Source organism: Trachymyrmex septentrionalis, unplaced genomic scaffold, assembly GCF_001594115.1.
Source record: "Trachymyrmex septentrionalis isolate Tsep2-gDNA-1 unplaced genomic scaffold, Tsep1.0 scaffold7, whole genome shotgun sequence".
Classification (NCBI taxonomy): domain Eukaryota; kingdom Metazoa; phylum Arthropoda; class Insecta; order Hymenoptera; family Formicidae; genus Trachymyrmex; species Trachymyrmex septentrionalis.
This window is the reverse complement of record NW_017305884.1, coordinates 713509-734221: the sequence shown is the minus strand read 5'-3', so window position 1 is coordinate 734221 and position 20713 is coordinate 713509. Positions and strand designations below refer to the sequence as shown.

The window sequence follows — 20713 nt, the reverse complement described above, 5'->3', positions numbered from 1 at the left end:
GATCTCGCCTCTTTCAGATTTTGTCGATTGGAAAAACTAAGGCTGCGCCCGGAAACATCCTCTTATTATTTAACCTTATTATCATTCAATGTTGAATAAGGAAGATAAGATGATATACGAAGGCACTCGGGTGATGTTTCCGAACGCAGATTAACTCAAGACCTTTAGAGAAAGCAGAAATTGCATCTTATCAGCTGCCTCACAAACAGACTAGCACCCGCCCGGCGCTGATCAAACATAGTCTTCTACAATGATCACGAGTATACCGCACAACTATCACACAATTCATGATGGAAGTATAATAGGTGTGCTCTTGCGCACTTTGGATAAGAAGAGCGGTACCCAGAAGTCACGGTTTTATATGAAGTTATTTGATTACGATTTATGGGAGATCCTAAAGTTGCCTGTTTTACTGATTCATTGTCAGTAGGACTAACACACATACAGCAGTATAGATGTATAGACATTCTGCATATGTCTCAGGACAAAAAAAATCAAATATATTATATATACCAATTATGCATATAAATGTAGAAAAACTGAAAAAATATGTAGTCTATGAAATACCATGTAGCAATGGGTTAACTTTTTTTTTCTGTTTCTTACAGTTGGCGGTATGAGTCGGCCATCCAAAGCCGTGACTCAAGCAAAGAAAGTAGCTCCACCAGCTGTACCAGATGTGTTTCGACATTCCGGTTCCTCTTTCGGCTCGGCTGGATATGCTAGCAGTGAGGATAATTGCTTCCTCTCTGGAAGCGGCCCCGGAGGTACGACAGACGATGGTTCCTACGTGGTGCCATCTGGAAAAAGTCCAGGACCTATTTTTACACATTCGGGCTTCACCTTTCCGCCGGTGATTGGCAAGTATGCCCACGCCGAAGATCAAGGTGCGAATTACATGTAAAGTTATATTATTAGACTAATTCTTTTCTAACGCGAAGAGTAAAATAGGAATGGACATGGTCGAGTATTTGCTTTAAAAATCGATTATAAATAGACGCGATTGTAAATTGCTTTTCGACTATAGTGCAATTAAGGTCAGATAATCTTGTCCGTTATTCCTGTCGATCTCTTCTTCATACGTTAAGCCTCTAGCCTGTGTTACACTTCTCATATGCTCTTGTGGTGCGCACGTTGATTATTTAATTGCCACGAGCATATGTCGACCTCAATACTAAAAAATAATTGATTGATTGTTTGAATAATCGATAGATAGCTAAATCTATGGTGGAAGGATAATGTCTTTGGAAAATATCCTTCTACTATGGCTAAATTTATCAGAAATAAATCTTATCAAGGTAAAAATTCGCTTGCATTTTATCTTTGTTTCTGTTTTATCTATCTTATATGAAGATTATATATATGACAACTAATATTTTTATAAGAGGTGCTTATTAGCATAAAAACATTATTAAATTGTTTCATTTAGTAAGTAATATTACTATTCTGAGAATTTCCTTCTTATGCGTTTTAAGATTGAAAAAGGTTTTGGCAACCAAATATAAGTTTTCTCTTTTATTTAATTAAATCTATTCTCGTTGGTCTAAAAATTTGTATTACATTGTTTATAATATTAATTTCAAAGTAATATAATTGTAAAATACGAATGTTTGGATATTTCTTAGGTATTGATATGACTCAGAGTCCTGGTAGAGACAGTCCTGGTAGTTCCGGATCAGGTTCCGGTTCTAGACATTCTACGGCGTCATTGGATTCTGGAAGAGCGTCTGGATATCACTTAGGACTTAGAGGGCCCGGTGCTCTTGCCTCGTCTCCTAGATGCTCTATTAGTTCACTCGGGAGTCATCCTGATCGACCGACAGATCTTGACGTCGTTCACGCTTGGTTAACTGAACTCCAATTCGAGGAATATTTTCCTTTGTTTGCTTCCGCAGGTTATGACCTTGCAACTATAACGCGTATGACACCGGAGGATCTCACGGCTATAGGTAGAGCACATATTGTAATAACGAGTTTAATCTAAGTATTGTTTATCTAGTTTATAAGTATTACTTATATAGATTAGTTACAATAGGCCTGTCCAAAACTCGGCTCGTAAGCCGAAACACTTCCACATTTTTATCGTCTCGATAGAGCGAGACGAAGCGTAAATAACAAAAGGATAGACACCAGCGCTCCGCCTGATTCAGGTCTGTCTAAACATCGTTGAAATGTAACGTTGCAACATATTGCAGCAGTATTGCTGCAAACTTCTGTGCTGTATAGAAGAACATCCATATTTTCTATAATAAAAAACAAAGATGCCTGCAAAAAATTGGTATAGCATTATTATGGGTGTTACTATGGAGAAAGTATTCCATCATAGGATGTCACAGGCAGAGAATGATAGACAAAATAAAAGACTGCAACTATGATTACAGATTGAGAAACGGGCTCTCTCGGCTTCAATTTTCAGCGCTTGGACAGACCTGAATTCTAGAGTCTATCTTTTGTTATTTACACTCCGTCTCGCTCTATCGAGACGGCGGAGAGATGGCTGGACGAAGAGTTTCGGCTTACGAGCTAAATTTTAACAGGCCTGATTTAAACAAATATACACTTTTTTATACATTACATTATAGGTATCAAAAAACCCAATCATAGGAAACGACTAAAAGCGGAAATAGATAATTTAAATATAGGAGATGGTTTACCAGAACATGTGCCTGGATCGCTCGAAGAATGGCTCAGGCTTCTCAGACTTGAGGAATATCTTGGTGCTCTTCATCAACAGGGTATGCGATCCGTCGAAGACGTGACAACTCTCACTTGGGAGGATCTTGAAGACATTGGTATAGTACGATTAGGACACCAGAAAAAATTATTGTTAGCAATTAAAAGAGTTAAAGATATTCGCGCTGGCAAGCGTATACAACCACTTGATCTTGCGCGCCTGCCGCCACATCCTGGGCATACGCAGGTAAATTATAAATTCTCTATTTTTTCTCATCAGTATCGAATTTAGTTGGAAAAATCTCCTAATTATTTTAATCAATATATTAATAATGTCATGCAATAATAAATTACTGTATAATTTATGATTTTTTAGGACGTTGTTATTCAACGAAGTGGACCTGATTTACCATCACCTGATGAAAATTGTTCTTCGCCTGTGCTTAGATCTTTTCAAAGAGGTGGAAGCGATACTACTTCTGATGTTACTTGGAAAAGTATGTACGCCGCGTTTCCAACTGATTACAATACAGTTGGCCGTACTAGCTCCCGAGGAAAATCTTTGGAAAGTCTAGAGGATGCGCCTCTTGGTTATCCTCCATCACCAGCTCCAACGTCGCATCCACAATCTCTCGATTGGCGTCCACGCAGTTTTGAAGATGGTGATCTTACACCCACGAATGATGTTTCCGTTGTAGATGCTGGTGGGGGCACTCTTCCACGACCAAGACATTGTCTCGTTCGTCCACGACCTGTAGCCAAGGTATATTCGATTGTCTTGAATGTATAGATATGCTTGAAGCAAAAATAGATGGACGAGAAAAATTTATGTGCTGATTTGATGGTTTTAATCCAAGCTATATTATGTCAACAACGTACCTGTGTTTGTATATACAGTACATACAAACTGTTATATATATTACACTTATTACTAACTCCACATTTTCTTATGTAAAAGTGCTGCCTGCGTGAATTAAGCAGGGGGCAATAAACTCTTGCATAACGCATAACAAAAAGCATAAGAAATTCAACCAATCAGAGTTCTTTATTTCATGAAAAGAAAGGAAACAAAGGACTTTAATTGGTACATTTTCTTATGCATTACGTATTATGCGTTATCCACGAAACGAGTACCATCCCCCTCCTCCCCTCCCCCTCCTCCTACTTAGGGATGCAACTTTCCATGTGAAGCGAATTCCAACTTCTTCTCTGCTTAGAAGTCTCACGTTAACGGAATAATTTTCATATTAAACAGAGTTTACGACATTGGAACGGTTCAAATATGGCGGTGCTGGAAGTGACGGTGGGGATTCGAACTCTAGTGGGAGTTCAATGTTTCTTTTATATACAGGACTCTATAGTAGACCGTCCATGAAATGGCAACCCCTGATATGCGCGTATTATCACGTCACGCGTTTCGCGCATAACAAGTAGTTGATCTAATTCAAAGATGGCCGAGGTCCAGCTCATCTCCTTCCTTAGGATTGTCCGATATTCCACGCAAAACGAAGTTTATACTATCTCTCCCGTAACTCCTCTTTCTCTTTTGTAGAGTGGACCTCGCTTCGCATAGAGTCACGCAAGGATGAAGGTTTGGGATAGTCCTTAATATTGTACATAGCAGAAGTAAGACATAATATTTTAAACTTTTTTTGTTAATAATTTTTATTATTAACAAAAATAACAACGAACGATGGGTTAAAATCTGTTAGAGGTCACTTAAAATAATGACTTTGATAACATATGTCAAGGTCATTGAATTTTGAAAAAGCTGACTTTATGTAAATATTTACTTTAATTTGAAATGCTTTTAATTTTTCAATAAATGAATTAAATAATTAATTAGAAAATTATGCATATTTTAAGAAAAATAATCACTAAACATGTCTGTGAATATACAATAACAGTGTATAATTTATAATATTCTTGAAGATCTAGCCATATATTTGTAATCAATTTGCAAAAAGTATAACTGGTTAAAAAATATAAAGCAATCAATTGGTTTAATGAAATCTCGCAATATATTTGAGAAAGAATCAAAGTGCAAAAATTTACGATGTGGCTTATAGATATAACTTTTAGATATAGTTTGTTTCAGACATAATTTTAATTTTGGTCGTGATATATGTATGTAATTTCAGGTCACTGCAACACCAGGTCAATATAAATCCTTGCCGAGAGATTTGAATAATAAGTATCAATTAACATATGGACTCGAAAGTAGTCCACATCTTCCAAAACGATGTCCTCCATCACCTCCAAGACGACAAAGCTCTAGAGATACAACTAATTCTTCCGTAATCGCTGTTGGTGGCTCGGTGATCGGTGACGTCGTGATAGACTGCAGCGGACCGGTGCCAACCGCTTCATGTGACGATCATCTTATTCATCATCACCAACATTTGCTTCATCATCCGTCGCCGCCACCACCGGCGCCTACGCCGGTGCCTACGTCAGTATCTTCCACACCACCGCAATTAAATCGACCGTCTTCTTCCATGTCACGTTCTTGGGGTAGCGTTAGTATTAACATTAATGAAGAACACGAGTTAATTGCATCTCTCGCCCTGCAACATCGCAACGGATCAGATGCTAGTTTTAAAGTACGTTAATTTTGAAAGTTTTTACCATATCTATTTAATTTTTTTGCGATTTTTAATATATACACTAAAAAAAAATTCTTAAATCTAAATAATATTTTCTTAAATAGTATTAAGTAAATATTTTTCTACTGCAGATAAATATTTATTAAAAAAGAAATTAATACTTAAATTAAATAATATATGTTTACCTTATTTTGTAAATACTTATTTACAATAAGGAAATGTTTATTTAGTACTTTCAAGAAAATATTGTAAGAAATTTATCTTCATTGGCTAGTTAACGATAGTGACAATTGTCGATAAAACGTTTAGAGAATCGCACAATATTTAAATTTTTATAGGCTTAATTCAGTTTTTTTAAATTCCTTAATGTATATATTAGTACATTTGTTTTATTTTTATATTTACAGTCAAGTTCCAGTACAGAATCAGATTCGTTGCCGTTTGCCAATGAGAATGCTGGTACGATAAAACAAAGGGCTAACCGAGCACAAGAATACATAGCGGGTGGTCCTAATAGTAGTATAAGTGGTCATATAGTCAATCATCATTCCAATGGCGGAGAACCTGCGGATGTTTTGAACGACATTGGAAATATGCTTGCCAATCTTACAGATGAGCTCGATGCAATGCTCGAAGAAGAGAAACGCCAAGGCCTGAACTCATAATCGTCACTGCCTTCGTTTGCACTTTTCTATCTAATTAAAGTTGCCATAGAAATGCAGGCTTTGATACATGAAATAAATAAACTTGATTAGTGCAACGTGTACACAATTATAGATACAAGTGAATACAATTCATGACGAAATAAACTGATGGAATCGTGTTGAGAATCGAATATCTCGAATTCTAAGATCCACAAAGACGGAAATATTTACTAATATAAATCTATGTCTTCGTTGCGAAAAGAACAGAATCTTTTATTCCAAAAAAAAAAAAAAATAAAAAATAAATTACGTCATTCGAAATCGATGAAACTATTGTTTCATATTGTACAGATTAATGAATATCCAAAATACATCTATTTTCGCGTGATTTATGTTTTGCTTTGATTTTTTTCGGTTCTTTATTGAGATAAAAATACTTTATACTTTTGCATAGAAACATCTTGAATGTGCCAGCAAATTTCCAAACGCAGTTGTGGTATTACATTTATACTGGTATTGCACAATCCTTTTCTATTTCTTTTTGGAGTAATTCTATAATCATATTCCTTTTTATTAGCCTTTTTTTACAATGGACAATATTACAAACAAGTGATAATACAATACGTGTTGCTCTATTCTATATAAATTAGGGCAACTCAAAGTATTCAAACAAATATGAAATACTGACGTAGCAAGGAGAGGGGGAAGGGAAAAAAATATTAACAAATATAAATATATTTGTATAATTATAATTTGTACTACAGATCGTATTACAAACAATTCGAAAAGAACACATGTTTTCTGTATAAAATCTTTTTATATCTGTAACAAATTTGTAATTAATCAAATCTAACTCCTTTTCTCTATAAAATTTGGTTTTCGTTAATATACGTACATTCCAATTGATTTTTCCATTTCCGTCCTTCCTTAAATTGATAATACAATAGAAATCGAAAATTTTCTCATAGTTGACTTCGTAAAAGAGCAAGAGGCAAGGAAAGATAATTGTGTTCCATCACCCAAATAAAGCAGCCCCGAATGTTAGAGACATATTCATAGAGAAATTGTTACAATGATAAAGAATTAACAGCTGCATCTTGTATGAATTTATAAGCTTTTGTATGATTTTTTAGAAAGTCACAAGATATAATTCGTTAATAAGAGTTTTATAAGAAATGTTATCAATCGTATACTTAGACTTTCAAGGTAATATGGTTTAGTACAGAAATATAAGTAGTGTATGCTAATTAACACTTTATATTATTATCTGTACTAATTAATTTAGAAATATGACTTACTATTATTATATGACACACCTAGATATGTGAAGCAGTGGAAAGTATTCATATGTATTAAATCAAAGTAGCTGTGGAGACACTTTTGAGATAAGACTCGAAATGATCTTCCGAAAATGTATGTTATTAGTATGTTCTGCGATCTGGATGTATTTTGCAAGAAATTTCTTTTACAATGTACTATTTATACGAGGGTTAACCAGAAAATAAGTTCCGATGGCCTATTAAAAGAAAACAAGTCTATACTTACAGAAAATTTTTTATTGCTTTTTAAAATACACACCTTACTATTCCGCTACATAGTTACCATTGTTGATGACTTATTATAGCGGGGCACCAGGCGTTGTATTCCTTCGTCATCAGAAAGTTGCCGCCTACAAAATTTCTAGAAAATACAGGGAAAAAGACTTCATAATAAATCGTCTGTTCTCTTTAATTTTCTCTTCAACTATACGTATCAATTCGTCATTGATTACGTTTAGACGACACTTTTATGCCCATTTCTACCAATGCGGTTTAACTTTAATTTCAGTTCAACTAACTTTTCATCTTTTTCTAGTTTTAAGAATAAGAAAAAGATGAAGAGTAAGTTGAATTGAGATTAAAGTTAATCTACATTAGTAGAAAGAAGCATTGATCGGATTTAATAACATCCATAACATTTATAAAACTGATCAATCACAGTCATTCCATTCTTTAGAGAAATATTTATAATTGGCCAGTTTCATAACATCGAGTTTCATAACTTCGACGTAAATCGAAACATGTAATTATTAACCACAGACGTGGTTCGTTTCGTTCATCGTGCACATTTTTGCGTTTTTCATTGAAAAATCACACCTATCTCTATACTATACCCATACAGCAAAACTTGATCTTACAGATGTATGTCGAGGGATTTTCAAACATTCAAAGTACGTGTCTGAAGAAACTTAAGGCTAAATTGAGGTGTCGAATTTATATGTCTCATTCATAGGACATCACTGTTTAAATATCATTAGGATATTTCTGGATGATCAAATTTCATCCTGTCTTTATCCAGTGGATGTCCTTCCTAAAATGTCTTTCAAATTAAACCCTTTTAAGTTAAATTCTTCTAGAAAAATACTACTGAGCACTACTGCGCAGTGCGCAGTAATACTTTTTTACAAGAATATATCCGCGTCTCGGTATGATACAAAATGCAGGAAAAGAGTATTGGCTTCTGCACACTGGATGCGGAAACGTTTGCCGCGCGGCAAAATGTGATGCGGTAGCCAATAAGCTTACAGCTTCTAATGTATTCATTGGTTACCGCGTCACATGAAACTAATCATAGTTAATTACGTTACTGTCATTTTCTATTTGCTTCATTATCGAACTAGTAAGTGACAGTAAGTGACAGTGATGAATTCCATTTGTATACGCCTCTTTATAGGGATCCGCATCATTTTCTCTTTACGGAAAACGAATCTATCTCGCGGTGGCGAGATATATATACATATATATAAAGGGTGTCCCAAAATTAACGCAAGATTTGAATTAAATAGAAAACACAGTTTTTAGTCTTTTGATTGTTATTTTTTTATTGAATCATAAAGTACATAGGATAGGGTTATTTGTGGAATAACACATCGGGCAAATGGCCTCCACAGCTTTGCATGCACATACGTTTTCACGCCTCATTTTCACTAACCCTAAACTGTCAGCTGTTAAATTGTTTTTTTTTTGGGTTGCCAACACTTTACTGCACAAATGGCGGCAAATTCAAATCTTGCGTTAATTTTGGGACACCCTTTATATATATATATATATACATATATACTGCGTACTCACGCCGCTTGCTTGGCGGCGCCCGTAATGTACAATAGTATACGTACGCTAGAGTAAGTACAGAGTGACGCCAATGCATGTGCCTAACGCTGATTGGTTACGCCATTAGATGTCTTTACTGTTAATTAGAAGAAGACAACGTTAAAGAAAGAAGAGGTTAAGGCAAGGAATTGCGTCACATAGATACCCCAGTGTCATGTAGGATACCAAATGGCGACTTCCGGTTAATTGGCGTTTATTATTATTGGCTCTTTATATCTAGAGACCCTTTAATCAGAGACTGGTCATCAGAATTTCATCAAATTTCTTCAAGCGAGAAAGGAGTATAGGCCATCTCACTCCTTTCTCGAAGAAACTTGACGAAATCCTTATGGCCAGTCTCTGATTAAAGGGTCTGTATTTATATCCACTCTTGACGCCTATAGCGTACGTGTAGACGTATACTCTGCCAGCCCAGACAAGCTACCAGAAATTTCAACCTACCAGAAATCATGTATTGTGGAATACACAGTTTCTGATAGGTTGAAATTCTTGTTCTCTGTTCCTTATTCCTTTAATTTATTGTGCGAAGCCCCTAATAGTATTTCGTTGGTGCTTGTGCTAAAGCTGCTCCTTCTTCGATTAGAGAAAAAAATGGCGGATTAAATGGCCAATGAAAACACTCAAAATCAGATTTCTGATAATTTGTTGTTAAAAGATCTTTAACAAAATTTATTTTATTGACCTCGATCAAATTCGACCGTCACTCCAGCATCTCCTTATTATGATAAAATTCTGGTGCGTTAAATATCTTCTTTATCCTGCACAATTTATGTGAATGTAAACTGACACGCAGTACGTCCACTTTCAATATTACGATTTTATCGACGTGTTACAAAAATGGACGTAATATATACGTAGTTTCTGTATCTCGAATATGGACGATGGTGCGCTAGTGTAGCAGAGGATTAGAAGCGTTGCATGCAGTTGCATGAAAAAGATTGGTATGTACGCATCTTATCTCTCTGTTGAAACTTTCTTGTTGTTGCCAAACTTCAAATGTATATTTATTTCATTTTAAGTATGAAGAGTGTACATATGATAAATTCTATTACAAATCATATCTATAATTAAACGTAGAAAAAAAAGAAAAGTACTAAGAAAGTTAAGCTACAAAGAAACTAGCTTTTGTTTTATTTACTAAGAGTGCCAAAGTAAACTATATACTCTTAATGTATGTGTCATTATCACATACGTAAACAAAAAATAGCCATATAATAAGTGGTGTATCATCAGTCTGCCATTGTTTCTCATAAACAATGGCGTGGTCAAATTTTCAATGTACTTTAGCAATACTTCAAATAATTACAGGTTCATTTAATACTTTATCAGTTAAGTAAGTATTATATTTTTAAACTATGTACATACACACATATACAGTATAAAGAATAAAATTATAATGCAGAAGAAAATGTATAATTAATTTTATAAATATTATAATTAACTTTAAATTAAAATTTATTTAGATATGCAGATAAACAAATTGTACTTGGTGAAGATGGGCAACTTAGATATTTCAATCATCCTTTTATGCAATCATCATTTATGTTTCTTGGAGAAGCTCTTTGTTTTTTAGCGTTTAAAGTCTTTTACTACTATTATAATCGACGAGGTGTAAGTATTTATGATTTTTGTTCTCTGTAAAATAAATAAATTTATTATTATGTTAATTTATTCTCAGGATGGCTCTGTAGATAATAATGTACTCACCAAAGGTTCAAGGATTTTTAATCCTTTTATTTTAATAGTGCCTGCATTATGTGATATGTTTGCAACATCCATAATGTATGTTGGCTTGAATATGACTTATGCAAGTAGCTTCCAAATGTTGCGTGGATCAGTAATTGTTTTCACAGGAATGCTTTCTATTGGATTTCTTAATAGAAAATTGGGAGTAAGAGAATGGATAGGCATTGGTTTTGTTGTAATAGGTTTAATATTTGTTGGTATTAGTGATATATTAGTAATGGAAAACGATGATGTCAGTGCAAATTCTGTAATCACTGGGGATTTGCTTATTATATTTGCCCAGGTACATCTTTATTATTGATTTTTTTATATTATATGTATAAAACTTAGTAATTATAAATTTAATAAAGTAAAAGAATCTTAAATAATCTCAAAAATTGAAATCATAAAAATAGGACTATGAGTCAAGCAACATCTTGATGCTGAATTATTAAGCAACAAGCAAAAGTTTATTCTAACATATATATTTTTACCACAATTAGGTTTAATTCTAAATGTTAACAAATTTATAATTAAACATTCAACCAGTGTATAATATTTGTCATTACTCTATGATTAGATTGTTAAAACAAAATTTAGACACAAAAACATGTTAAATTACTTTTGTATTTTCACTAGTTAACAGATTAAAGATCGGAGTTTTAATACAAAAGACGTCAAGAAATAAAAGAACTATTAAATTCGACGATTCTGATCTATGCATTAATTCATGGCAGCTTCCGATTGACTCTATTTAAAATATCCGTTAATTATTGAAAATACAAAAGCGAGTAATTTAAGATTTTTTTTTGAATTTTATTGTTTTAATAAACTAATTATAGTGATGGCAATTATTATATACTGATTGGGATCAAAACATATGTTAGAATAAACTTTTGTTTGTTGTTTAATAATACAATATCAAGACCTTGTTCTTCACTTGTAGCCTAGTTCTTATTATTTTAGTAATTTTATTAACAATTTAATTATACTTGCTTAAGCTAAATACCTAATTATGCAGAGATAAATATGTTTAATTTCATAAAATTATTTTCAAATTTCAAATATTCTAGATAATAACAGCTGTTCAAATGGTTGTTGAAGAAAAATATGTGGGACAGCAAGATATTCCTGCGTTACAAGCAATTGGATGGGAAGGTTAGTATAATTTTTACATTTTTTTAAATAATAAACTTTGTTAATATTAATATATTTAAACAATATCTTAAAAATGTCGATTAATAATTTTTATTTTTCGGATCTATTTTTACAGGTATCTTTGGATTTATTGGTATTTCTCTAATAATAATCCCTTTAAATTATATTACCGCGCCACCTCCTTTTGCGGATAATTCACGCGGCACACTTGAAGCTACTGTAGAAGCTCTTATCGAAATAGGAAGCAATAGTAAATTATTGATAGCTGTTATCGGTCAGTCTTATTTTTTTCTAATTTCTTTCGTAACTATCAATCTCCGGTCTTTATAACAAACTTATTTCGGATTGCAGGTATATCATTTAGTATTGCTTTTTTTAATTTTGCTGGTATTAGCGTTACTAAGGAAATGAGTGCTACAACGAGAATGATTTTAGACAGTGTTCGCACAATTGTGATATGGATCTTTTCTTTAGCGTTTCAGTGGCAAGTTTTTCATTATATGCAGGTACGCTTTAAAGAAGTAAAAATCACTTATATACACATAACAAAAACATTATTGCAAAATTTTTCGTTATAGCTCATTGGTTTTATAATTCTTCTAATTGGTATGGCATGTTATAACAATATTATTATTCCGCAATTAATTCGGAAATGTCGACATTATTTGGGACACCATACATTATCAAAAAATGAAGATTGTATTATTAATACGGCTGCAGACGACGTACAAGAAACAATATAAACATCTATATATATATGATATAAATACTTCAAACTACCATTATTGCTGATATTAATTGTTTTGATTGAATGATTATTATTTCAAGTAAAATTACTATAACAGGATCTGCAGTCTTATAATCCAAAGTAATTACAAAACGGAGGACATGCCAAATCCTGAAAAGAATGTCACGAAAATTGAAAACTATGACAATGTCCTGAAAAGTCACAGTCGAAATTTAAGAACTGACAATGTCTTGAAAAATCATAATCCCGATAATTTAAAAGTGTGACAAAGTCCCGAAAAGTTATAATCTCTAATTCTTAGAAATGAGACACTTGAGATAGATACATACGTGTGTATGTGTGTGCGCGCGCGCACGCGGGCCACATGTATATCTATATGGTCCGTTTTATTCTATCTAGTAGAATATCTCAAAATTCTGAAATTTAAATATCAGTTGATTCAACTATGTGATAATTTACTTGCTCAACCTACTGGATAAACAAAAGAGTAAAAGAATAAGAACATAAGAGAGTAAGAGAATAAGATAGTCAGCTAAAGAGAAAGATGGGATAATCTAAGACAAAAGTTATTCAGTTACAAGGGAAAGAAAGATTAACTTAAGGATGAGATATTCTAGTGGATGAATTAAAATGACTACCCTGTATGATAAACTTATAGATAACAATTACGGTATACGTTACGCTGTTATATTATTATACATTCACAGAATATTAAAAAAATATTAACTAGTGAATAGAATAAAATATTATAAAACGCGTAGCTCTAATTCTAAAGATTTATTGAAGCAGAAGACATTTTAGTATTATACATGTATACTTTTTGAACAGCAATTTCAAAATCGTTATTGTATACTGTTCGTGGACGCAATTATGATATTAATTCATGAAATATATATTCTAATATTAATTTATAATTATATATTTCTCCTTTATTCCATATATGGATAACTTTGTTAATAACCCTTGTAAAAGGTATAACAGAAACAGAATTTTTCTATTTTTAATAATTGTTACACCTTTTTTATGGATTAAAAAAAAACTTAAAAAAGAAGGCAAATAGATATAAGCACTGTAAAATGTGCGTAAAATTATAACAAATAAAAACGAATTACATAAATTAGTAATCGTACATGTTTCGGCTAATTTTTTTCAGCAGTAGTTACAAACGATTTATGGTTATCTACTTGTATAAATCCATAAACTTTTAACCGGTGTTGCTCTTTATGGGATCGTCAATCACTCTCCCATAGGAGTAAAAAGACTCATGCCAGTTAGAAGACTGGATAGTGTCGAATAAATATCTTAAATACATATTAAATGTTAAATTGTGTGAATTAAACGTTAAAAAGTTCGAGGAACTAACTCACCTCATCCAAAACAAAATCGACGTACAATGATTATATGAATATATTTTTACCGCACATTTGCGGAAAGTTATACGCCCCATGGCAGAGGGGAGATGGGGTGGAAGTTGCTTCGCGTGGAAAGTCTACGCCTCATGGCAGGATTGGAGGTGGGGTGGAAGTCGCTTCGCGTGGAAAGTCATACGCCCCGAGGCAGTGGGAGAGGTGGGATTTAAGTCGCTTCGCTTGGAAAGTCGTAAGTCCCGTGGCAGGGGGGAAGCTGGAGTGGAACTCGTTTCGCGTGGAAAGTACCCCTAGATAGGGGAGGAAGTAGGATGGACCTTCCTTCGTGTGGAAAGTTGCATACCCATCAATACGATATTGCAGAAATAAGACATTTGTTAAACTTTATCTGTTAATAACTTTTGAATGAACAGTTATCGCTGTCTAAAACTTTTTGAAGATCACTTACAGCACAAAAGTTGCAGCAACAATGCAGCAATATTACAGCGTTATTGCAACAATATTACTGCAAGTTTTGTGCTGTATGGGGGGGTATGCCATGACTTTGATAATATATATCAATGTCGAGGTCATTGGCGCAGTGTCCATTAATCCGAATAATTATTGTAAATTTTTGTATTATTTTAAAGTTGAAACTGAATATAATATTATTAGACTATTATATGATTACTATATTACGATAGTAAAAATTAATGTGAATTAACAATTTACCTCTAAATGCGAAGTAATTTCTTCGCTACTTATGGAGATTTATTATTTTATATAAACTCTGCGATTTTTTCATAGATATTTTAACCAGAAAAACTAACAGAAGAGTTACAAAGATAACGATTTATGGATATCGCAAACCAGCTGGCGCTAACTTTTCAATCTCGGTCGAATAATTCAGCGGAAAGCCCCGTGGTTACTCGGTGGTGACGATCTGGCCTCTTATTGGCTCGTAGGCTTCGCGTAAACCGTCTCTCTTCTCTGTTCCCTCTTCTCCATCACGTTTCTACTCACCCTCGTGATGCATCACCCACCAATCCTCTAGCCCTCGCTGCCTCCGTCGTCACCGTCGCTACCCTTCTCGCGCACTTAGCCCCGTGGTTAACTTCAATGAGCGGATAACAAGCCACCCTTCGACTGCGCCCCTGTAATATTCACTTGTATAAATGGACTCGTGGCTTTGTCAAATCAACTGTCGCTAGTAAACAAGCCACCCTCTCCCAACTTCGGCGCACTGATACACTGACTCCACAGGATATGCTCTCGCGCGCCATTGCCTCGGGCTTCAACCACAAGATCTTTCTCCCAGATAGCGTTAGTTTTAATTCGTAATGTCGATTCTACGACGAAATCAAACTTTAGAATTATGATAAAAGTGAATTATGATAAAAACTTCCAGATATTCTCACAATTAAATGTCTTATAAGGCACGATAGCATTTTTTAATATATAGGATGTCTGATAATTGCTCTGATAGAATTCGTGGATATGTAGAGCGGACTAAACTGAGATGAAAAGTCCTCTACCATTTTGCAGTTTTTGCAATAGTTAACAAGATATTAATTGCTAAAAATTGCCAAAAATTGGTCTTCAATAATTTTTTACTCAAATACCATCAACTTTACAGAAAAACTGCAAGAGACGAAAATTGTTTATTTTCTTTTCATAGAATTTTTTATCAACTTTTTAGTACTGCATTTCTCATTTTTAATAACATGAGAAAATACGGTATTAAAAAATTCTGAAAAAATTATTAGAGCTCTATGAAAAGAAAATAAACAATTTTTGTCTCTTGTAGTTTTTCTGTAAAGTTGATAGTATTTGAGTAAAAAATTATTATATATATATTCACTTGTATAAATGGACTCGGTATTATACTTTGTATTATACTTTGTATATTAGTAATATATTGTGTTTGGTAAAAATAGATTAAATATAAGAAAGAGAGATGCATTATCTTCGAAGAAAAATATTTCTCAAATTACTGTTTTTATTTCTACTTTATATATCTGTATTACATTGAGAGAAGAATTTTGTTAGAAATTGTGAAATTTGTTTCATGTATCTAATTGAAATATTTTGTTCAATACTCACGACTAAACATTTCTACAATAATACAAAATAATTTATTCCTATTGTAAACAAACTATTATATTTAAACTAACAGACAGTTTAGTGAAAACACATACAGATACTGCATTTTTTTTTTTGGTATACGAACTTGTTCATATTAAATGCAAATAAATTTCTTTATTTTATGTAAATGTTGATTCCAATCAACAAAATCACTAATTAAAATCAATTATTCAAACGAAAAATTACTTAAAACAGCAATATGTATAGTTTGATGCAAATTTAATTCTATTTTATTAAAATGCAGTTAAAATTTAGATATATTTACAAAAATAAAGCAATTAAAACAATTTTTTCCTGAAACAAAATACATAAAGTTTGTACCGAAAAAGATAAAGGAAAATAACAATCATTTGATACAAATAAAAACTTTGTTAAATGACTTCAATAATGGACATTCAAAAAGACCATAAAGCGAAATTCATATTGTGATTCTTTTGACAATCGATCAATACGCATTCTAGTTGAGTTAAAATGCTACAACGTTTTCTAATAGTTTATTGTGAATAAATGAATGTGTGAATGAATCAAGCTTTTCGATTATAAGAGTCAATAAAACGATTTACGGTTAATTGTACAGTTTCGCTTGCACAGCTCAAAAATTAATAAAATTAAGCTTATTCAGCGCGTTTTTGCATGAAACAAAGAAAACGTCGCTCTGTGCACGAAGGTGGAGGTGGGAGGATAAAACTTAAAAAATGAGCGACCTCACCGATTTCAATGATCTTGACACATGTCATTTTTTTCTTGTAGCAATAGTATAATTACTATTATTTTTTGAAATATAGAATTGACATTAAAATAAAAACTGCATTTTTTATGTTTTATCCATAAAATAATGTTACTGCCAATTTTGAAACGTGTGACAATCAATCCTAAGTACGGAATTAATTGTTATATTTCCGTAGCTTGAAATTAAACAACTTTTTTTGCATAACATATAATGTATTTAAAAATGATATTTTTTTAACATCCAAAGGATGGAGGAGTACATTATGACGTATATATTATTTTTCAAAATCTTACTTCCATTTTTTTCCAAAAGTCATTACTCAAAAATTGTGACAAGCAGTCCTAATCTCCCCTATTTCTTTACAGGATTCTATATTATCCGGTAGTCTAAGCATTATCGTAACATAAACGAGCCAATCAAGAACCTTTGTGATGGCAATCGTTTCTTTGATTATTCAGCACTTTGTGCGAAAACAGGAACGCTAAGTAATCGGTTAACATAATAGTAATAACATTCAGCAATGTCTCATTTCTCGGTATCAAGAAAATGTATTATAGAAATGTAAATAGATCTCTATCCAATAATCATTTGACTTCTTTTTTTCATACGGTATGAAAAAAGAAAGTCATATTCTCAAGAAATGCAAAAGAAAAACTATAATTTATATATTTAATAGAGCCTTTAAAATTCAACGAAATGTAAATTCGCGTAATCTCGATGCGCAGCGTTAGTCAATTTTTCTTTTGACACGAACGTGAGGATCGCATGTTAATTATATTCAAATGCCGGAATAGAGTTCTCTTTACGGAGGAAGTTGCCGTTCAGCTGCGAAAATCGCATTTTCGTTATGGAAACGCGCTCACCGAATTCAAAAGTGGTCATGGGGCTAGAGTATGGGTTCTACGAAGCATTGAAGAGTCTGCAGTTGTAAGAGGTGAACAAACAGGAGCGCCTTTCAATCGTAATTGGAACCGCAGGGGCCTGACCATCGTCCGTGTTCAAGCACTCCTTTTCTATAACTATTATTCTTCGAGAGTGTCTCTTTCCCTCTATATAAAAAAATAGTTGTATACAAAATAACATTCGAATTATGATACATTATTATTGACTTAATTCTAATGATATGTATCGTTTGTATAAAAGATTTTTTTTATATCAACAACTGGCACCAAGTTATATCCCATACTTTTCTTCCAATCAATCGTAGTAATATTTAATTCTCTTTCAAAACTTGGCGCCAGTTTTTGATATCAAATCTTTTATACAAATAGTACATATCATTAGAGTTAAATAAATAATTAAAATAGTATCACACACTTGGGTTTTACTTTTTATTTAGTATAATAAAGATAGTACAATTTGGGTTTTATAATTTGCTACAATAGTTTTTCTTTTACGAGCACGTACTCTTAGCGCCTTTATTTACATTTTTTAAAAAGGTAAATTTGATGACACATTTTTTTTTATATCAGGAGACACGGCAGTTATGTATATATCTGTATATAAAAAGTATTAGATATAATATATACTGTACTAGATGTATGAATGGATCCACAATGGTTATATTTACTCGAACATCCTTAATCGGGTTCAATAACATCCATAATTAGAAACTGGCAACACAGTCATTTCATTCTTCAAAGGACTAGCTATGATTGGTCAATTTCATAATTACAGATTGTATTAAATCCAATTAAGAATGTTCATAACGTAAATCTCATTGTATTAGTAATAATCATTGAATTAGTAGTCTGTAGTCGGTGAGCCGGAAGCATAGACTTCCTTATGAAGAGTATGGAGCTTTTCACACTCAGATCTCTTATGGATGCTGAATTCCACACCCAGAACTCAGAATGTTAAAAAAAATATGTTAATTTTTTACAAAATTAAAAAATTTTGAGTGATTTGAAAAAAAACAATATTTGACTAGAGGGTGTATATGTAGAAATATATTTTGCACATATACCTATAGAAAAAAAGATAAAATATTTGTGTTATTTTGAAATTAATAATAATTTTTGAACGGACAGTGAACGCCACCTAGAACCTTTGAAAATCACTCAAGATCATGACCTTGACAACATATGTCAAGATCAAGATCATCGGCACGGTGTCCGTTAATTTGACTAATTATTTATATTATATAATATTATTGTATTATATATTACAATTATTGCTTATATTTAATATATTATAATATATAATTTAATTATATGTTATTATATACATATATCTACAATTATATATTAACTATAATTAAATCTTAGTGTATGTTATATTAAAACTTATCGATATCTAATTTGTTTATATTGATTGACTCTCGTGCGATCATGAAAGTGATTTGTCACTAACGAAATCCTATTTGTACATCACAAATGTGTAGAGAAGTAAAACGATAGGGGAAGAATACCCCCGGAGGTCTCGAATCCCACGGGGGAGCAAACGTCGCAAATTACCGATAACGATCAGTCAGCGGGAGAGATGATTCGTAGCTAATTCTATACGAACCACCCTCTTATTATCATTAATTTGTCTTCATCCGGTACAGGATAAATGCGATAAACTGTTTCTGTGCGGTATTCTTTTTATGCGCATGGTCGCATAAAGAGTCCTGCTGTAAAAAAGCATTTTAAATAACTACAATTATGATATTTGTAAATTACGCAATTGTTTAGAAATCGTTTTGTAACTATTTTAGCCTCTGCAGCTTATCTTTATTGAATAGGATTCGCTAGAAATATCTACATACTCAGAGAAAAAAAGTTATATCAGTAACTAGAAATTTGAAGATAAATAACACGTCAACTGTATATTACAAAATTCTAATAAGAACAATAAATAAGTTATATAAACTAAGAAAATATAGTAATACCAACTAATTACAAACTATTAATATTACTATCTTTTTAGATCATTTAATTAACTTATTGTTCTTATTAAAATTTTATACATATGTAGTTAAAATTTTTAAAAAGTAAAACCAAGTGGTTCTATCTCCACTATTTATTTGACTCTAATGATATGTTTACTTCTTATAAAAGGTGATATCAACAACTAGTTGTTGTGCTAAGTTAAATCCAATACCAAATTAAATAAAAAATATAATTCAAGTGGCATTATCTTTAATTTTTATACAATGAAACCTAAGTATGTACTTTTGTATTTCTATTGAAATATATTTCCAATCCAAATGGCTTTAATTCTTTTCTTAAAAGAAATTATTATAACTCAATCTAAAGACAGTTTCTCTTTCAACGAAAGTAGTAGATATTTATAATTCCCTTTCAAAACATTATTATCTCCCTTAAAACATTACATCATAAAATTACGTTACTTTACTTAATACAAGTGTTACCATAAAGAATTAAAGAAGTAATAGAATAAAATGAAAATTTAACTGAAAATCCTAGCTAGATTGCTCAAAAGCATTTATCTCCTATTGACAAAATTTAATTTAAATAGAAAAATTGTTTATAAAATAGAAAAAATACATGGCGCTGTTAGATCTCAATATAATAACATAGTAATAAAAATAACATAGTAATGAATGTAATATTTAGAGTAATAAGAAAAATAAGAAACATTCCAACGAGCGTGAAAGTATTCAACGTGTGCAACATATGCGAGTAAGTTATACAGTCGGATAAATTGTGAAAATTGTGAAAGTTATTAGGTTTAAGTTTAAGATAAATATAGAATAAAATAGAATTTATTTACTTCAGTGTACAATTAGCCAAGAAGGGGACTTGATAAGTTTAAGATAAATAAATGTGTGTCCATAACATTATA

General features: G+C 32.2%; 2 protein-coding genes and 1 long non-coding RNA gene across 4 annotated transcripts in view; 2 read left to right on the top strand and 1 right to left on the bottom strand.

Moving 5' to 3' along the window:
• Positions 1-6709, top strand: part of LOC108753628 (caskin-1) — a 14952-nt gene extending 8243 nt beyond the window's left edge. For both annotated transcript variants that reach the window (XM_018495398.1, XM_018495397.1), the window contains exons 2-7: positions 609-887; positions 1626-1949; positions 2583-2920; positions 3050-3436; positions 4815-5276; positions 5687-6709. In XM_018495398.1, the coding sequence (XP_018350900.1) occupies positions 609-887; positions 1626-1949; positions 2583-2920; positions 3050-3436; positions 4815-5276; positions 5687-5944 (2048 nt within the window). In that variant the 3' untranslated portion in view covers positions 5945-6709. The remainder of the gene's footprint in view (positions 1-608; positions 888-1625; positions 1950-2582; positions 2921-3049; positions 3437-4814; positions 5277-5686) is intronic.
• Positions 2042-6983, bottom strand: LOC108753629. Its single transcript, XR_001939643.1, has 3 exons — positions 6973-6983; positions 2212-2218; positions 2042-2152 (listed from the first exon to the last, which is right to left on the bottom strand). It is a non-coding gene; the product is annotated as an uncharacterized LOC108753629 (long non-coding RNA).
• A 3169-nt stretch (positions 6984-10152) lies between these two features.
• LOC108753451 (solute carrier family 35 member F6) lies at positions 10153-13522 on the top strand. The gene is made up of 7 exons (XM_018495014.1): positions 10153-10405; positions 10536-10683; positions 10751-11101; positions 11871-11955; positions 12071-12229; positions 12307-12461; positions 12534-13522. Exons 1-7 carry the CDS (start codon positions 10329-10331, stop codon positions 12696-12698), a joined length of 1140 nt encoding a protein of 379 aa, XP_018350516.1. The 5' UTR covers positions 10153-10328; the 3' UTR covers positions 12699-13522.
• Positions 13523-20713: the final 7191 nt, after the last annotated feature.

Excerpts from the sequence above, each read along its gene's own strand:
- LOC108753451 (XM_018495014.1), top strand. The coding sequence starts at position 10,329 with ATGGCGTGGTCAAATTTTCAATGTACTTTAGCAATACTTCAAATAATT. Across the intron at positions 10,406-10,535 it reads TTTAATACTTTATCAGTTAA|ATATGCAGATAAACAAATTG; the intron begins GTAAGTATTATA and ends AAATTTATTTAG. Across the intron at positions 11,956-12,070 it reads ACAAGCAATTGGATGGGAAG|GTATCTTTGGATTTATTGGT; the intron begins GTTAGTATAATT and ends CTATTTTTACAG.